The sequence below is a fragment of the Amia ocellicauda genome, chromosome 22 (genome assembly GCF_036373705.1).
Source record: "Amia ocellicauda isolate fAmiCal2 chromosome 22, fAmiCal2.hap1, whole genome shotgun sequence".
NCBI classification, from domain to species: domain Eukaryota; kingdom Metazoa; phylum Chordata; class Actinopteri; order Amiiformes; family Amiidae; genus Amia; species Amia ocellicauda.
This window is the reverse complement of record NC_089871.1, coordinates 13,372,359-13,391,785: the sequence shown is the minus strand read 5'-3', so window position 1 is coordinate 13,391,785 and position 19,427 is coordinate 13,372,359. Positions and strand designations below refer to the sequence as shown.

The window sequence follows — 19,427 nt, the reverse complement described above, 5'->3', positions numbered from 1 at the left end:
TGACTGCGTATCTATTATATGATAGAAAACACAAATTGAGATTAGAGTGTTTGTTTGTTTTTTTGTCCTGTTTTTTTCGGAGGTTGACGATTTCCTGTGCCAAAAGCAGGCGGTGTCTTTAGAAGTGTGCCGAGACTGAGTTTGCCTGGGCCCCGTGTCGCCGTAACCGTACTGTGGGGGTGGGTGCGCCGCTAACTTAAGGCTGGAGCTAGCAGGTGTCAAAACAGCTTGCGTCCTCCTAATGTCTCCAGCACCCCATAAATTGGCGGCCCCCTCTGTGCTCCGTCTCCTGCCAGACACGGGCAATGTGTTCCAGCCCCGTACAGCGCGCCAGTTCCCACCTAGATCCGAGCCGAGACCACGGAGCTCAATCCCCTCATGTATTAAGTCAGAGGAGGTCAGCATATTTTCTGTGGCTGGTAAGCAACATATGAGCAATTCCAAAAACAAAAAGGCTCGTATGCGGCATATTAAAAACCTTGTGGGGCTTGTGTTTTTTCTTTGTCTTTCATTAGAAACGTGGTTTTCTACCTTATTTGCTAATGGGGTTGCTAGATCTCATCTACCCTAATACCAGTAGCATTATCTGCGAAAGAGAAAAGAGCAACACAGACAGCGCCAGCGCAATCTACACCCAGATCACATACTTGTGGAGGGGAAGAGCAACATTAAACACAATCATGGCAGATGAAAACAAATAATATACCCTCCGAACGGTCAGGCGTAATGCAATCCACTCCAGTGTAATTGACAGCTCCTTTCAACAGCGGGGCGTTAATGTGTCCGTGCTTTTAAAAGCCCATCTCTCTTAATTGTGACGCTCAGCACACGCGCACCAATGAGCCCTTATTATTATGCCATTTGGTTTAAAAAATGCAAATGGGAAAAGCCTTATTTCATGCATATTCAGTGATGGACACTCACACACACACAAAAAAGAGAAAATCACTCCCCAATGCAGTCTTACCCAGATGGCTCTTCGCAGTGATGTACGATGAGCCGTCTCTCAGTCACAGAGCTCAGGCCATGTCGGCCAGGCAGGCAGGCAGGGAGCACCTTCGGAGATTTATAGTCAAGTTTGATGCGCGTTAACAACACTCGCAAAGACGGTTTCAAGTTTTCACAGTTCTTATAACAAGAAAAGCACACGTATGCCACGGTGAAATCCAGCAAAAGCACACTGCTCGGAGAACCGTATAAAAGATTGATGGAAATTCACTGAAATGTATATATATGGTTTTATACGCATACCCAGACCAGTATAATGCAGAATAACTGTCTCCCTCAACTGCCCACGATCACCTCACTTGGGTCGAGGAAGCGCACAGGCTCAGGATGGGACTTCCTGCTTGAGAGGCGACCGTTTCATGGGACATAGGGGCTTTTTTTGCGGTGTCGAAAGAATCCCACAGTAAAGTACGATCTAAACGGTGTTGGGAAGCATTAACGACTGCAAATGTGCCGTGCAAAACACATTTACGGGGCAGAGCAGATCAGTCGCTCACGGGAGATGGGCCCAGACTCATGTCGTTCTCAGCGGGAGGCCCGGGATGCAGTGCAGCAAAGCACAGTTTTCTGCAACCATTATCCATTATTTATGTATGTATGCATGTTTTAATTTATTTATTCCCACCCTGAGAAGCTTGTGCTGAGAAATGATATATATATATTTTTTAGTCAGTCATTTATTGCCCTGGTCTGAATTTACATGTGAATATGGGGCTCAAACTTTCCCAGGCTGTGCGTGCATGTATGTGCGTGTGTCAGTGTGTGTGTGTGTGTGTGTCACTGCAGTCCGTCTGTGAATATACTCCCCCACCGTTGTCCTTCCTTCAGCAGACTCCCGTGAAACAGTGAAGCTACAACTCAGAGATACAATTAAGAGATAGACTCTGAGCCTTCAAGCTGCGATCTGGGCTGATAGAGGTTACCGGCTCCCGGAATAGAGGTCATTCTGAGGAAGAATAGCAGGGCTCTCAGTCTGGCAGGGAAGAGATCTGGAGAGGGGTGGAGGATGGGAGGGAAGAGGAGGGAGGGTCGAGAGAGGACTTGTAGGATGAAAGTGAAGGAGCAGAGGTCAGGTGATGCTGGGCTGAGGCCACAATCATGTGTTCAGGGCAAATGGAGGGAAATCAGGGAAACGGCAACACAAACTGAGATAATGAGCGTAGGAGTTGATTACAGGAAATCACAGCCGGTTTTGTGGCAGTGTCTGAAGGGGAAGTGGAAGGGTAACACTATACAATAGGTCTCCCTAATTACATAGTAGGTACTCAGTAATTACATGTTAGTTACTCATAGGAAAAGTGTAATTATGCATTTGTTAACATGTACTAATGTGTAAAAAGTGGGCTATGTCCGGCAGGGGCTTAGATTTCGTTTCAGAACTGGGGGGACATTGTCAATATTGGGGGCAGGGGACACTGTTAATATTGAGGGGGGATGCTGTCAATATTGGGGGGGATGTGTCCAATACGCCTATGGAGCCGGGCATACAATGTTGGGGGAGGGGGGCAATTTAAGGTTCTCTCAGCATTGGGGAGGACGTGTACTTACATATACGGTAAAAATTTTTACACATTAAGTAAATGTTAACAAATGCATAATTTCACTGTTCTTATGCGTAACTAACATGTAATTACCAAGTACCTACTATGTTAATAAAATGTAATTTGGGAGACCTATGGTAAAGTGTTACTGGAAAATGTGTGCAACGATTGAAAAGTGTCCTTTAACATTTGAAAGCTGTCGACTCTTGATTTGCAAAATAGCAACAATGAGCCACAAATTGCAAATTACAAACTTGTGCCCTGTCAAGTTTTTATTTAAAAGTAGTTGAAAGAGGATTCTGATGATAAATGAAACCGCGACTGGGTACAAGTTTGGAAACCGGTATGGTACTATTCAGAAATATACCAAAGCAACAATTTAAAGCTTGAAGAAGCATAACAGAAGGCTTCTTTCCACCTCTTTGACCTTGCTATCTCTCCTCCTGTTGACCAGAAGCTGCAGTTCGTCAGTAAAATGTGCCGGTGAGAGGCATACAGCTGATTACAAGTTGTATATCAAGAGGTGGGGGGTGTGGCATGTCAGAGATGTGTCAAGATGAGAAGTAGAATCAATGCCAAGTGAAAACAGTGCAACAGCTTGCAGGAGACTGCCGGAGCAGAGGGCAAGGGGTATGAAAGCTGTTTGCCAAGGGATTGTGTTGACGTCTCCCTCAGAGTGGGTGGCTGAGAGGAAGGGAAGGGAAGAGATGGTGAGAAGGTGATTCCTAATTTCTGAAGCCCAGTATGCTCCCAAACGATTTAAAGGACAATTTAGGCCTCCCTTCGCTTGAGGTGCCACGTCTTAATCACTGGCTTTTGTTGTTATTGGTGTCGCTCGAAGCCTTGTGGGAAATGGTCTGATTTTGTCGAGGGCACAGATAGCATCGTTTGTATTGTTTGCCGTGTCTGGGCTCTATGAAGAAGATTTGTTTTGGTGGGGGGGGGGTTATTTTCTATTTAAGTTACACCTTGGGAGTTCGGCTACTTTAATGAGGGCGAGTCTCTGTACTTCCCCAGCCCTGGCATCTTCAAGAGAGAAGACAGTGTTGCTCTGTTCTGTCTTTGTTGCCATCAAGCGTTTGTGTGTGTGTGTCAGGGGAGCAATGTAATGGAGACTTGCTCTCTATGTCCAATCTCTCTAAGTGCAGTTCACATTTCGCCCTGGGCTGCAGTGTCTCAAACCTGCAGCATCTATTATTTAAACAGGTATTCAGTGTCAGTCAGAAAAAAAGAGTTTGCTGCCTGTGCCCATCTTTCATAGGGGATTCATGAGACTGTTTTTGAAGAGTCTCCCTGGGCCCCCTTTTCTCTCTCCCTCTCCCTTTCTCTCTCAAACACACACACACACACACACACACACACACTTTAAAACGCTCACAGCTGTCGTCTCTCACTTCACCTGTGCTCGTCTCAATAATTGTATCTGAACTGACCCTGTTTGACTTGCCGTGGTGGCTGTTTGGGGATTTTTTTTTGCACGCTCTGCAAAAGTATAATTTGCCACAAGTAAATGAAAAAACAGTGTATAATTAAAAAACAGAGGAAGCAATGATAGAGAGAGAGCGAGAGAAAGAAAACTGCAGTCCTCATTAATTCCTGAATAATTGTGCGTGCTTAAAAGCTGCCATTGATACTCACTCCTACACCTGCTGTAGGAAAGTTGATTAGCTCAAGGCCTGAGGATTGTGTTGATTGCCACCAACAAAGGCAATAATGGGTTGTCTTTTTCAAATCTGAGGCAAAGGAGAATTCCTGGGTGGCTCTCCGGGACTGAGAGTGGGTGTTGTTGGTTTCTAATAGGCAACAAGTGACCGTGAAGTCTGTCCTTTGTTCCTGCCTTCACCGTCTCTCTCCTCTCCTTTGCAGACTGAGGATGGTGACCACACTGCCCGGGCTGCCATCGTTCATTGCTCTCCTCCTCTTCCACTGCCTGGAACATGGTAAGTCACAGCCATCGCCATCACAAGATAGAAAAGGTGTTTTTCCTGCTTTCAAGGGTACTAATGATTGATTCCTCATGTCCCTCTGCCTGTTATTCCTTCGAACTGCTGTCTGGATTGGGATTCTCCTGCCGTACAGCAGGATTAATCCGCTCCCAAGGTTTGTGTGTCTGTGTCTGTGTGTCTGTGTGTGTGATTAATATACTACAGTGGTAGCTGCAGACCCTGCCAATGCAGAGTGGCAGCAAAGCAAAGCGCCCGGTAATTGCGCACCTCTCAGCTCCCGGTCCCACAAGCCAGGCCTACCAATTACCCAACGCTGTTTATGCAGATTTTCCGATTGCGGTCTAAGTGTGGTCGCTGGCAGGAGCTTGATCGTTTTTCTTTCCTTTATATACTCTCTCTCTCTCTTGCTCTCTCTCTTTATTGTGTAATTTTATTTGCAGTGGTTTATACCTTGTTATTTTTGATTTGGGTATTCATTTGTACAGTGGCTTGTGAGTTAAGGGATAAGATACCTACACTATTAAGACCCCCTATGACACCAAAACCCAGATGACACTAAAGTGTGAATCTTTGCCCCATCCACCACTCCTTCTTTCTTTATTAACGGACTCCTGACCCTCAGATAGACGTCAAAGTTTACTGGGAAATATAACAAGCCCTTGTTTTACCCAAATTCCTCCCTAAGCCTTGACCCTGAATAGAAAGCAAGCTATTTATACATTTCACAGACCTATGTATGAAACTACCACATAACTACAATTTGATGCACATTGTTTACTCCTCGGGATGGTTCCTCTCCTGTTTTTTCCCGCTGGCAGTGCCCGTCAGATTAATCACTTCTTTCTGAACTGGCAGAGTTGAAGGGACCCCTTTTATCATCTAGGTTTAAACCGGGATTCTATGATGCCCAGCCTAGTCGCTTGTGAAGAGACAAAACTCACGCTGTCGTTCCTCTCAATTCAGTCATCCTTGAACACGACAAGGTGCCAAAACCCGGCAACCCGAGGCGCCGACACAAGCCCAAATCGCAGAGCCTTGAAACGTTTTATCCAAAGGATGCGGGGGATGTCTCGAGCCGTTCCTCAGATCGCGTTATTCCCTCTCTACCTCGTCTTTCACGGACTGCTGTATCTCCATCTCTCAGTCCTGCTGCGGTTGAAGCCGTGCCAGAGCCGAAATCAGGGCCTTTTCATCTTTCCAGTAGCGTCGCTGCGAAGGCATTGGTGACTCTGAAGCCGTTGTGTGTGTTATCTGTACTGCACAGTTATAGTGGGGTGCTATGTAGCTGGAAGTTTGGCCACAATAGAGGGAGCTGTTTCAAGGCCCATCCCCCCTTTGCTTGCCTGTCAACAGAAATTGCAAGTGCTGTTGGCCGGCAAATTGCATTTTTTGTTTATGCTTAATTGCACTGGGGGGGACCACAGCCTACAAAGATAATCTCTGACATCTGTGACCTCCCTCCATCCGGCCAAGTTGATTTGTAGCAATGTGGCTTGGGCTGATTTCTCTGGATCTGGGCCGCTTTTCTTGACACTGTCAGAGAAATCCACTGAGACAGCACATTTTAGCGAGATGTAGGCTGCTGAGCTGAGGTCCTTGGCGCTGGTGTTGGTGATTGCTCTGCAGGTGTGTGTGAGCGGACGAGTGCGACACAACTTCCCCCTGCGTATCCAATAGGATCTCGTGGAATGTCACGTTTGATGTATTTTCCCATATCTTGTATTCACACACACACACACACACACACTCAGCGCACACTGGGATTTGTTGTTCGATTCCATGTTGAGCTGAGGCCCTGTGCCACGAGAGATAATTTTATCATTACAAGATGGGATTGAAATTAGTCACGGCAAAGGCATCCGAGGGCATTTAAAACGTGGAGATGCAGGCACAGTCGGATCCATCGCGCGGGTCATAATTAATATTCATAATTCATGAGTCAGGAACCAAATAAAAAAGGAAAACCCGCAGAGAGGATTAGATGTTGGAGAAGGCTACCATGGGAATGTCATTATAAGGCACTGCCTGCTGCTTCTTTGACGAGAGCTGTGGTATCGCCACAATTTGTTTTTAATCTGTATTTGAAGTCGGGGTGGGGGGGGTGGATTTCTCACTCCTCTTTGTCTGACAAATCAAACTGGATCAGTCTGTCGAGGAAAAAAGCCTTCACTGGTTTGACACTCGTTGGGGTTTGCCAAGGCACCACCACAGAACTCCCAAACCGACAAACCCAAACCAGCAGAAACATGGAAATCAAGCGACAGAATCCGCACACCCCTGATCAGCCTGTCCGAGGGAAGAAAGCGGGCCGGTAGTTGAAAACATCCAAAGGCACGGCAAGGGAGTCAATTTAAAAGGTTACTTTTCGGTAGGTTTCAAAGAATAGCTTTTCAATTACTTGGCCAAGTGCGTATTACCATTTTGGCGGTGAGTTTGCAGCTGTCAGAGCTAAGCACTACGCAACGGGGATGAAGAATGTGGGCCTTTAGTGGAACTGGCACTTACGCTGAAGTGTTAGGCAGCGGTGATGAGGCCGAGAAATTAATACCTGTATGAAGGATTGGTGGAGAGCAGCGGCTGAAACGCCATACAGTCGACGGCTCCTGGTGGCTGCTTTGCAATTCTCTGGTAACAATAGACCCTCCAACCCCCACCTTCCCCATTATCTATTGCACTTCCGTTGCCATGGTTATATAGTGATAATTTCAGGGTGTTAATGTCTTCGAGTGTCAGCCGCCGATAGTACCTCCAGTTGTGCGGCCCATCAGTTATGAAGTGCTGTTATGAATCGGGCCCATTGTGGCACTTCCATTATTCTGTTATTGTTAGCAGGGCTTTTTCAAACGAACCCATGGAAAGCTATAATTTGCCGAGGCATTGTGTGTGTGTGAGCAAACGCATACTATACAGACACATAGGGTTTATTAAGCTGTATGAGGTATCTAAATATGTGTGTAGTTTTTTTCCCATCTGGTTAATAAAGGGGTGCAAAATCTTCTTTCAGCGTGAACCACACAATCACTTATCTTGTTTTTAGACTGTTTGTTCTTTTTCTCTGTCTTTTCCCCAATAAGACAAGACAATGTGAGTGACAGTCCATTTCAGATTTTGAGGGGGGGTTGGGGGGGGGTGGGAGTTGATCAGGCTCTTTATACTGTGTCGGTAATCGCTGCACGGAGTATGGTGAAGTGTGGGCCCTTATCAGTAATAAACCCATTACAGGTGCAAGCGTGGAAGAAGGGCAGGAGTAGGAAGCAGATGACAGTTGTGTTTTTGATGATCACGGTAATTAATTATTACTATTCCTTTATTTCTGTCTGCTCGCTGCCACACGGCGGCAGATAAAGACTTCCTATGGGAGTGAATAATTAGTACCCTGAACAAAAGAGAGGCTCTTAGCAATGCAACAAAAATTGGCAATCATGTAAGTCAACCCAGCCCCCCCACCCCCATCTGAACAATGAACTCTCTCTCTCTGTTTATATATCTTTACTCTTCTGTCTCGTGCCTGACAGTGTTTTTTTGTGGACTGTTTCTGATTGCATATGGTGTTGGGAAAAAAAAAATCGGGCGGATTTTCAAACAAAGAAAGGGTCTCTGGAGGGTTATGCTTGTAAAAACATTTCCATCTAAATGCAGATTTGCAATTTCTACCGCTGTGGGCCACGCTGCTTAGATTCATTATTTTACCACGTGGGAATAAAGCTTTTTCTCTCTTTTTTTTTTTTTGCATTTGCTTTTTCTTTCAGCTGTAATTTGGATAAAAAGTATCTTCAATTGATTCCTTGTGCTTTAGCATCAATGATTGGGTGGGGTGGAGGAAATACAGTAGGGAGGCTGAGGCAACAAAACCGACAAATTGTCGCAAAGTCTACAAAGGAAAAATTAAAATCTGCCATGCGTGTCTTTAGCACACAGTGATTAATTCCAGGCATATTTGTTTTGCTCCAATAAAAGGAGCTGTCTGAAACTGATGTGCTCCAGCCGTGGTATCTTGAGATGGTGTTTGTCATGTCTCTTTCAGCACCGGACTGGTGCACATCCCTGCCAGGTTTCATTAGCATTGTTTCCTTATCGGTGGATGTACAAACGTGAAAGAAGTCCGGTTCTCTTTGTGTAGCAATCGAAGCTCATGTCCAGTAGTCATTAAAAAAATGCAACGCTATCATAATGAAACAGTAATTCAGGAATCGCTGTTTGTAGACGGGATCGCCGCAACCGCAACAAAAAAATCTAACGGATTTGTTTCCGGACAATTTAAAAATAGGAATTTGGTGACTTAAACGAAAGGAGACTTTTGGCTCTCGGGCTTATCCTCATTGTGGCATTGCTTAAACCCTCTCCCTGCAGGTTTCTCTGTTTATGCATCACCTGATATAACCTGAGAACGAGCAGCCTGTGTTTGTTGAGTCTCTCTCCTGTCTGCATGTACAAGGGGCCTGCACCCGATTCCCCGCCTCTGCCGTTCGAGCGCAAGCTGATTGTTTCTTGTTCCCACTCTCATTTACATTCATATTACTTGTATGCAAACGAGTTCAAGCCTCTCCAAAGACGGACCCAACTAATTCGTTCCAATCTTCACATGCTCTGAAGGCAGGCGCTTGGCTTTGCGTTTCTTTTTTGCCGTCTCGGGCCCTGAGAAAAATAAAAATAAAAATAAAAAACGAGATGCTATCAACAGAGCGCAGCTTTCTAAGTGCTATCATTTTTTATTAAGTATGGCGCTGTATAATAAGGTACATTACCTACAGTGCTTTTGTGAAATGTAATATGCTGCTGAACAAAATTGCACATCTTCTTGCAGTGCAGCACCAGCAACCCAACTTGGTACACATAGCATTGACTCCTAATGTGTTTTCAATCTACTTTTGAAAGTCGAGGCTATGTAGGTGCAATCCCGTTTCTGTCCTGAGATCTCAGAACTGCAGAACGAAAGAGTTACATCTCAAAGGTACTTAAACGTAACTTTCGGAAAAGCCCATCAAATCATTTCCGGATACGTTCGGTCGTCATAGTTGCAGTTCAGGACCGCAGGGAGATCTTTACACATATACACTCTGCCCTGTTCGTGATTTCAGCCCAGCACTGCAAACAAAAAGGACAGAAGATGGATGAGGGTCCTTAAGACTTTTTTTGGGAGCAAGATCTTCTTTTTTTTTCTTGCAATTACTCAGTCTGATTGCTGGCTGACCGAGTCTTTCTTGGCCTGATCTGTTTGCTAGCACGGCGGCCAGTGGTTGGGATTGCTGATGTCAGGGTCGCTAGGAGAGATTTATCCTCACTCTGGTTGAAATGATGAACTGATACGTGTAGCATCAAGGAGCATGGATAACTATAGTGGCTTACCTGGGTTTATGTAGGGATGTGAAGGCAAAAATGAAAAATGCCACAACAGCCCAGATACACAACTATTGTGATGTTTAAAGCCACCCATATCTCTGCAGCAAACTGAGGCAACCATGAATTTGGCTGCTTGATCACAAGTCCCTCTGAAAGTTTCTCCCTGGGTTATATTTTATGCCGGGTAGGATGGCTATAGTGCAGAGCTGGCACACAGTCAGCTCCTCTGATGTCTCGGCTTTCAAAAACAGTGCAGGTCTGCTCCAATCACAAAAACTGAATATTCAATTTGAAAAGGTGCTTTTCCCAAGTGTCTTGCCTTCACAATGGCCCTTTTTATAATAATTGCTGACAGTTGCATTATAAAAAGCTGTAGAGTTTATTTAAATGCTAAAAATAAAAGGGGGTTGCAGTACCACGCCTCTCATGCCTGTTGGAGAGCATTTAATAAAAAAAAAATTCAAGCAAAACATGAAATCTGTCCAAAACGATTTGTAACTTCCGGCAGTCTCCCAGACACCGTCCCCCTGGGGATCAACCGTACAAAAGTGGGCCGGCTGTAACCCCATAACAAATCTTCAATTGGATCACTTAAAAAAACACAAAAGAGCAACACGTTGGCCACAGCAGAAATGATGTATGATATTTCACTCACAGACTCTCGTCGCTGTCCCCACGCAGACAGGGCCCTCCCTGCCCGCGGCATTTCTTGGCAGCTCAGTGCGTCATTTTTTTCGTCTGCTCTGCGTCAGGGCCCCGGTAACTCGGATCGTCTGGGCTGTGATTGAATTGCACCCGAAGATTGAAGACTGAATGAAGTACGATGTGAAAGCGTCGCCACCGAGCTAGATTTCGAGCGACACACGCACAACACAAGCACCCGGCCCTTATTGGCTGTGAAAGACAGGTTCAATTGAGGGCTGTAGTGGAGAAAACAATTGCGGTCAGGGTTAGTGCGGGTCGCATTAAACGCACAACAGCGCCGAGTTAATCATCGCAGAGAGTCAATCCACTGGAGTGCGGGAGACGATGAGTCCCCACTACAATCCAAGAGTTTGTCATATTAAACCCTTTAGCATGAGCAAAAATTAAAACTCTGGGATCAGCTGTAGGTGTGGAGAACCTGAGCACAATGAAAATACATCAATAAACGATCTGATTTTTTTTCTCTCGCCGCACTTCAGCTAAATGTCACTGCTCTCCGATTCCCTTCCGCACCGTGTTATTAAAATTCAATTTCATCCTTGACGCACTGAAAAAGATGATTTAAGCCCACTTTTTCAAACATCTGGCTGCAATTATATCTCGAATAAATCTCTTTACATTTATTAATAGATGGATTGGGGGTATGCGCTGCACTCAGAGAGCCAGAGAGTTTCTTAATATACTTCTGACACAGCTGGCTTTGAGTCTGTAAAGCTGTAGGGGAATGAGATAGCAGCTCAGGTGAAGTCTGTCAGCTGAGGGGTGTTCAGCAAATATCTCCACATCCTGATAGGAATTTCTGATCCGTTAACATGTTATTTTTTATATGTTTTGTGAGACATCCCTCAATTAATAAACAGAAAGCAGTGTAGTGTGGAGGCCACTGGCTCCTCCGAGACTCGTTAGTTGCCTGAGAACTCATGGCTTCCTGTGCTAGCTTAGTAAGTGGCGCTGTTCATCAAAGGAAAAAACCTGGTCCAGTCTTCTCATTGCCGAAAACGATTCAGCTGTTAGCGACTTTACTAACCGAGGTTTTTGCGTTCAAATATTACAGGAAGTTTTTTCCTTTTACAGCCCAACGCCAACAGATTTTTTTTGTCACACTTTAAAATAAGGTGGTGTCATTCCTCATGAATGAATATATGAATACCACAGTGTTACCCTATATATCACAGGAGGAGTCGGAGAGGAGGTGAATTAAAATTGAATCTGAGACGCGTGTGTGCTGAGCGACGAGGTTTTTAATGCAGGCGTATTGATCGCATCGCTGATGTGTATCATCTCCTGCCATCCGGTATCGGAAAGGCATTGGTTTCATATCAGTGCTGAGTTGTGTTTTGCGGGGCTTCTGCTCAGTCAGAGATAGACTCGCTGTTTCCAAGAGGATGTTCTGCTGCTGAAATGAAATACATTTAACCGAGAAGGACAGGATGTTGGCTGGGGCGCCGTATCAGAATGTGTCCCCTTGTGTGTGTCACCTTTCTCATATACAAATGTATACGAGTTGGTGACACTGATGACAAGGTTACCTAACACTTTGGGAAACTTTGTCACTTGTGTCCTGTGCTGCTCACCGTTGTTGTCTCTGGCTCCCCCCGCAGGCTCGGTGGAAGCGGACAAGCTGGTCAACATGCGCAAGGTGACCCACCGCGTGGTGCAGGAGGAGCTGGCGGCGACGGCCTTCCTTCCCTGCGTGTTCACCCTGCGGCCCAGCCCGTCCCACGAACCGCCCCGTATCAAGTGGACCAAGATCTCGGGCGGCCAGGGGGGTGGGGCCAAGCGAGAGCAGTCGGTGCTGGTCGCCAAGGACAACGTCATCAAGGTCAAGAAGGACTTCCAGGGCCGCGTCACTCTGCCCGGCTACCCTGACAACCGCTACAACGCCACGCTGGCGATGACCGGCCTGCGGTCCGGCGACTCGGGACTGTACCGCTGCGAGGTGGTGGTGGGAATCGATGACGAGCAGGACACAGTGCCCCTAGAGGTCACTGGTGAGTACTGCCCCACCCCAGGCTATTATCTGAGAATCTAATCTGTACGGGGTCCCTCTCTCTCAGTTTTCACCCGTCATGTGTTTATATTCATTAGGCTCCTCGTCAGGGCAGAAAAGATTCATTTTCAGTTCTGCTGCTGATTAATTCAAGTACACATTGACTTAATCGCCGAGGCACCTTGGGATGTTGAATTGAAATACTTTGGGGCCACGTGGCTATGTACATTTCTAGTCCGTTAACCAAAAGGATGACATTTTCTCACTAAGGTGCCTTTCAATTGACTGATACCAAACCTTTCTTGACTTCTGAAATGTGGCTGTGAATTTATTTATCTTACCAGGTGATATATATTCTATTCCTGTATAGCAGATCCCTTCAGTTAAGGTCTGAACTCCAAATATTATAAAACCATAGACATATTATCTACACGGAAGCTGTGAAGATCAGTAATGCAGTCTACGGCAGTTCTTATCTGTGATCAATCCCGATGACATTTTGCGGACTTCTGAACGTGTCCCACTCTTCCTTCTGGTGCTGCTGTGTCTTTGTAGGCAAGGATGCTAAAATCCCCAGGTTCTTTTCAAAGGGACACCCCACCCCTGCTGCAGACTGAAGGAAATCGATTAACATGCTATAAAAATCCTTGTTGAGAAAAAACCCATTACCCGTTCATCTATAAACGATCTCTGGGGCTCCGTCTTAATTGGGAGTCACGGAACATTGCACACCGCGCTGCTTTCAATATTAATATCGTGTGTTGCTAATAAATTAATTAACTGGTATTGATACAGGGGGATTATATCAATATCATATTAATTTGGGGGATTTGAAGCGTTAATGTGAGCGCCTGCTAGCTTTTCTCTTCTCCGCTGAGTTTGGGAGACTCAATCAAGCTTTTTTTGGCTCATATACTGTGGTCAATTGTCCATGTCCTTCCAATTAGTGCCCAGGGATCAATTATCTCTGACAGCTCCTGTGTGAAATATAAAAAGCTTGACTGAGCACTGCAAAGGTGAGAAATAAAAGTATACATACAGACAGAGGGTTTCCAAAGGTTTTTGTTAAAGGATGAGTGCACAGTTCCAGGAACAAACATCAACCAAAGGAAGGTGAAACATCCACAGACTCATCTGTTACTCGTGCCTGGTGACCCGAATCCCAAATTAAAATGTTACATTGCATGATTGGAAAGAAAAAGAAAGAGCGAATAGAAAGAAAGCAAAGGAAATGAATAAAAAAAAACATTTACAAAAGAAAAAAGAAACTCAAAAAGAATCCACCCAGCCACCTTCTGAAGCTGCCGGTCTCCTGAGTAGCCGAGGAGCAGGATATAAGACAACTCAGATCCGGGCACAGGGCACAGGAGCAGAAAGTGGATCTCATTTTCTCCATCTAGCCTGGGGAGGATTGCTGAAATTGGCCCTCCGCCGAAAGCCTGCTTCAGTGTTATCTAAGAGAAGCAACCAACAGCAACAACAACAATGAAAAACAAGCTTTTTTATTTTATCAGTAGTTCGCCTGTTTTCATGTTACTGCATCTCTGAAGAGCTCCGTCCAACAGATGGAATTTGAGGCGGGGGGAGTGAGTAGGGGGCCGGGACTAATAAAGAGAAGGGGGATCTGGATTTACACTTGAAAAGCATCTCTTTCCAATTGCTTTCCCGGCTGTGGAGGCCATCAATTCACAGATCACAGAAAGCTCTTGTGTGCGGAGCAGCACTCAGACCCATTCGTGTGATTTCTTTGTTTTCTCTTGCTTGCTGCCTGTTCTGGCGGCGCAGCACACCCACCTGCCAAATTTGCTTAAAACCTTAAGTGGCGGCGCCTGGCTCATCTCGGGGAAGGGAGAGTGACTGAACAACGCCTCAGCTGTGACATCTGAGGCCTGTGTGTGGAATACAGTCCCTCGTAGTGACTCACAGTTTCCTAACAAGAAATTGTCTTCAGAAATAGGTAAAAAAAAGTTATATTTATATACATGTGTAAACATCTCACACCTAAGGGAAGACTTTCAATCAATTTTTCCACCAGGGTGTTTTTTCTACAGTTTTTCTACAGTGGTGCTTAATAAATGTTTAGTGGATTTCTCTCTTCTCCAGTGTTGTCAGATGGGTACATGCTTGGAGAGGTTATGAGCATTTCAACGTTTTTCAGGGCCAAAACGGAGAGCCTACCCCAAACAAAAACTGTGACTCACCCACAGGAATCGCTGATTACAAACTGGCATCCAGTCATGGTTTTGAGATGCTTTCTACAGCCTGTAAACAAGACCGAGAAAGTGGGTTTGTAATTGCTGCGGTTCACGGTGTTGTTTTTCGATCTGGCCTAGGCCTCACTGTGGCACCGCGGTCAGGGCGGGCGGGTGTGGACTCACTGTGTTTTGTGCCGCAGGTGTGGTGTTCCATTACCGCGCCCCCAGTGACCGGTACGCCTTGTCCTTCCCTGATGCCAAGCGGGTGTGCGTGGAGAACTCGGCGGTGATCGCCACACCGGCCCAACTCCAGGCCACCTTCGACGACGGCTACGACAACTGCGACGCTGGCTGGCTGGCTGATCAGACCGTCAGGTAAGAGGGGAGTGGATGGGGATGAAACTCCACAGGCAGAGCAAAGAGCAAGAGACACACTGGCCAGCCAGCACTGAGTGACAAGACTAAGTGGCTGTTTAACATATCCTATTCATTACTAGGGGAGGGATGCGATGCTGCAGTAATCCCTGAGCAGTTCCCATACACACACACATTGAATCCACATACACTTCCCTGCCCAGCTGTCCTGCAGATAAGACCACCTGTGACCAAAATGGCACCAAAAGCAGGCAAGGCTGAGATGCGTCCCCATCTGGAGGCTCTGACGTTCATTGGGTATTTATCTTGGTGTAAGTGGGTTACATTCCTGTGATTGCGCCCAGGCCAGATCTCTGCCAGGTTAGCAGCTGACACAATTACTGGCGGACTATAATTGGTGTGATTTCCATAGCAACCTGGCCGCACATTAATGCTGAAGGAAAAGGAAATGTAATTAGACGTCAGAAATGGAGACATCAGACACAGGGATTTTAAGGCGATCATTCCCCCCAACACACGTTTTTTTTAAAGTTGTAGATTAGCAGTTTTGGATTTGTTCAGTAGGAATGGCCAAGGTGTTTGGCAGGAAGAGTCAGGGATGCAAAGAATGGGAAGGAACCAAACCAGGTGAAGTCATTCAGCCCTCCCTCCCGATCTTGCAATGAGAGATTAACTGTATAGCCCTTCTGTATCTCTCTGAGTCTTGCAAAACGAAACGTCTGCTGTCTCGACTTTGTATGACAGCCACCCCACCATGTTGGGCTGCAGAGGCCATCTCACATCTAGATTTTTCATTTGATTCTCGTTTTAATAACTTCACGGCCTAATGCACGTCGTTTGGTTGGGTTCCTCGGCTGTCTCGTCTCTTTAGGTACCCAATCAGATTGCCAAGGCCTGGTTGCTATGGAGACAGAGAGGACCTACCTGGCGTGAGGAACTATGGCGACCGCCACCCTACAGAGCTGTATGACGTCTACTGCTACGCCAAGCAGCTGCAAGGTAGGGCCCTCCAGGAGTCTAGGTTTCTCGTTGAGGGAACCTTCACCCAAACCTCAAACTTTCTCTTCCTGTCTCTCGCTCTATCTTCATTTTCCCCACCCTCCACCCCTTCCTCTATCACTCCCACTCTCCCTCCCTCCCTCTCACTCTTTCTCTCTGTCACTCTCCCTTCCTTATCCTTCGATTTGTCCATCCCTCTCTCCTTCCTGCACTCTCTCTTTCTCTCCATCATTTAATTTACATTCTTTCTCCCTTCCTCTCTGCCTCCTTCACTGGCTCCATCTCCCTCCCTCTCCCTCCCTCATGCTCCCTACTTCCTCTCTCCCTCCAGGTGAAGTGTTCCACACTTCAAGACCTCAGCGACTCAGCCTGGCCACAGCCTCCACCCACTGCCACTCCCTGGGTGCCCAGCTGGCCACGGCGGGACAGCTGTACCTGGCTTGGCAGGGGGGCCTGGACCGCTGCGACCCCGGCTGGCTGGCCGATGGAAGTGTGCGTTACCCCATCCGGCAGCCGCGGCGCAACTGTGGGGGGGATGAGCCTGGGGTCAGGACGGTCTACCAGAACCCCAACCGCACTGGTTTCCCTGACACCACCGCCCTCTTTGATGCCTACTGCTACCGAGGTACCTACCCTCTTCCCCCGGGGAACTGTCCATTTCACAGTTGGGAGGCTCTCAGCCAGGCCATCCTTCCCATTGACGATCTGTTGACTTATATGGTTAAATATATAAACCGTCATCAGTCACTTGGGGAGGCTGTGTGGTTGAGAGCTCTCTGGATTTTATTGCACCCTGAGTGCTTAGTGATGTCATCGGATCAATTGATTAATTAACTGCTCAAAACTAACCGTTGCCAGGTCTTTAGCCATTGATGATTGAAATCCTATAAAACAGGGATGGGCATCTCCAGTCTTTGAGGACCAGAGATCCAGTGGCTTTGATAGGCACCTTTCAATTAACAGACTGATGTTAATTAAAGCCTACATAATAGTCAGAACCTTTATCCTGAACTGGAGAGCCCTGACACTATACACCACTGTATTACATCAGGAAATTACCTGTCACTAATTAAAACATACCTTGGTTCACTTCTCACATTTCAGGGGTGCCTCTAATTTTGGAATAGAGACGAGAGAAAATAAACGTATGGATGATTGGATAATACATGGATAATTCCTTACAGAATTACACATCTCTGTACAGCAGGATGAGCTTAAGAACCTGGAAAACAACAATTATTTACTGCTGTGAAATCAATAATTGGTTGTGTTTGGCCATCAGGCACTCAGGTGCACCACCAGGAGTGAGTCTAACTGCTCAAGAGGTCTCCGAATCTGTAGGAGTCTGTGGCTATGGATAATACCATGGAATAGGGTATTTAGTGTAGCTTTACTGAAGATTAGTAAACTGTAAGTTCTTCATGCAGACATCAAAAGGAGATTACTGGGCTTTTATCATTCTTTATAAATGCCCCCTGGTAAACACGTAGTGCTGGAACATATAACTTTATATGCTTTAATTAAATCATTGACTAGAACCTAAAAAAAAAAAAAAAAAAGTTATACAAATAAGCACAAAAAGATGAGACAGTACAAAAAAAGAACATACGACTTTGTGACCAAAGCGACAGTAAGAGATTCTCAAATGTTTTGCCTGAAAGCATTCATTATTCAGCACTCCTTGAAAAATGCATAAGCAGACATTAATGTTTTATATGTGCATATCTCAATATGTAAATTAAATAATAATAATAATAATAATTATGAAGATGATGATGGTCTCTTTCTGTGCTCAGAGATGCCTGCAGGAGCAGAAGCTGCCGGGATTCTGCTGTCAAAGGAGAAGGACATATCTGACTCCACCCAGGACCCACAGGGGAGCGAGGAGGCCTTGCAGGCTGATTCGCATCACATCCACCACCATGCTGGATGGGAGGGCCAGCCGGACCCTGAGCCCTCGCCCTGGACCGGCCTGGTCAACCTGGAGGGCATCAACTCCATCGCCTCCAACGATTCCACCGAGATCTCCGAGGAGCACGTAGTCATCCACCTGCAGCCAGACCGCAACTCAGCCTCCCAGAGCCACGTCCAGGAGTCTAGCACCCAGGCTGCTCCCCAGGAACCGACCCCTGGGGGCCTGTCTGCTCTGGAGGGGCTGGAACACCAGGGAGGCTCTGCCAAAGAAGTAGAAGAAGATGAAGGAGAAGCAGAAGTGGACAGACTCTCCCAGGGCGCTGAGGGGCATTCAGGGCAATCCCATCCAGGGTCCCCAGCCTCCCCAAGTCCACAGAGCTTGGATAGCAACAGTCTGCTCATGTCCAATCTGGTTGACTCCCCCATGGGCACAGATGGGTTCTTGGCCGACTCCGCCGAGAAGGTCCTCTACTCCACTTCCGCTAGTGGGACCAGAGAGCCGGGGGAGGCCCACTGGAGGCAGGAGGCTGGAGAGTTAGCGAGGGGACGCCCAATGGGAGCTAAGGTGGCGATGGCCAACAAAAGCCCCGAACCTGAGCTCAACCACCTGACCACTCAGGAGAACGCCATCATGGAGCACTTCCGGGTCAAGGCCTTGCATTCCCGCCTGCCTGTCGATGCACTTCCTGCCTCGAACGAGGAGCTGTCAGATCGGGAGAGAGAGGTCATCTGGGAGCCACACAGGCTGAACACAGCTACTGAAACGAGCCAGGTTACCAACCCCGGTCTGGTCGCAACCGTTCACCACACTGATGGAGCAACACAGCCGGGGTCAACAAGGGATTACGATCTGGTGCACCTCGGCAACCCTGGACCAGCTAGTCTGAATGACAGCAAGAGTGCAGGAGAACCTGCTGCCATTGAATCCAGCAATCACCTCCTCTCAGAGCCATCCCCGTCTCAGGTCCCAGACACCCGTTTGGATGTAGATGTTGCGCTCCGCACCAAAGATCCCAACCCTCATTGGGATAAAGGAAGTGATGCCCCTCAGCACAATCCAGCTGGGCTGCACCTACCCAACTCCACCGTCTCCACAGAGCCTCTTCCTGACGAGTCCTCCACTGCCCAAAATGCAGGCACTGCAGCAGGTGAGGGAATTGCGTGTGTTTCAAGGCAGGTTGTGTTGTTGATTTCCCAGATTCCCCTCCCACAAACAGCAGATGTACAATCTCCTGAGATACACGACTTCACTCTTTGAACACGTGTTTAAACATCATCTTGATTTCTCCACAGGATGTCAATCGTTTGTCTAAACATAAGTCTGCGTTTCTTAAACACTAGTTGCTTACCCTTTAATAGAATTGTCCCTGATTATTATATGCAATTTGGGAATAGCTGATTGGTTCCCCATAAA

At 46.7% G+C, this 19,427-nt stretch overlaps 1 protein-coding gene across 2 annotated transcripts in view; it reads left to right on the top strand.

Moving 5' to 3' along the window:
• ncanb (neurocan b) overlaps window positions 1-19,427 on the top strand; it is an 89,576-nt gene that overhangs the window by 21,018 nt on the left and 49,131 nt on the right. For both annotated transcript variants that reach the window (XM_066695730.1, XM_066695729.1), the window contains exons 2-7: window positions 4,416-4,489; window positions 12,142-12,531; window positions 14,926-15,100; window positions 15,972-16,099; window positions 16,431-16,724; window positions 17,896-19,161. In XM_066695730.1, coding sequence (XP_066551827.1) covers window positions 4,423-4,489; window positions 12,142-12,531; window positions 14,926-15,100; window positions 15,972-16,099; window positions 16,431-16,724; window positions 17,896-19,161 — 2,320 coding nt within the window. In that variant the 5' untranslated portion in view covers window positions 4,416-4,422. The remainder of the gene's footprint in view (window positions 1-4,415; window positions 4,490-12,141; window positions 12,532-14,925; window positions 15,101-15,971; window positions 16,100-16,430; window positions 16,725-17,895; window positions 19,162-19,427) is intronic.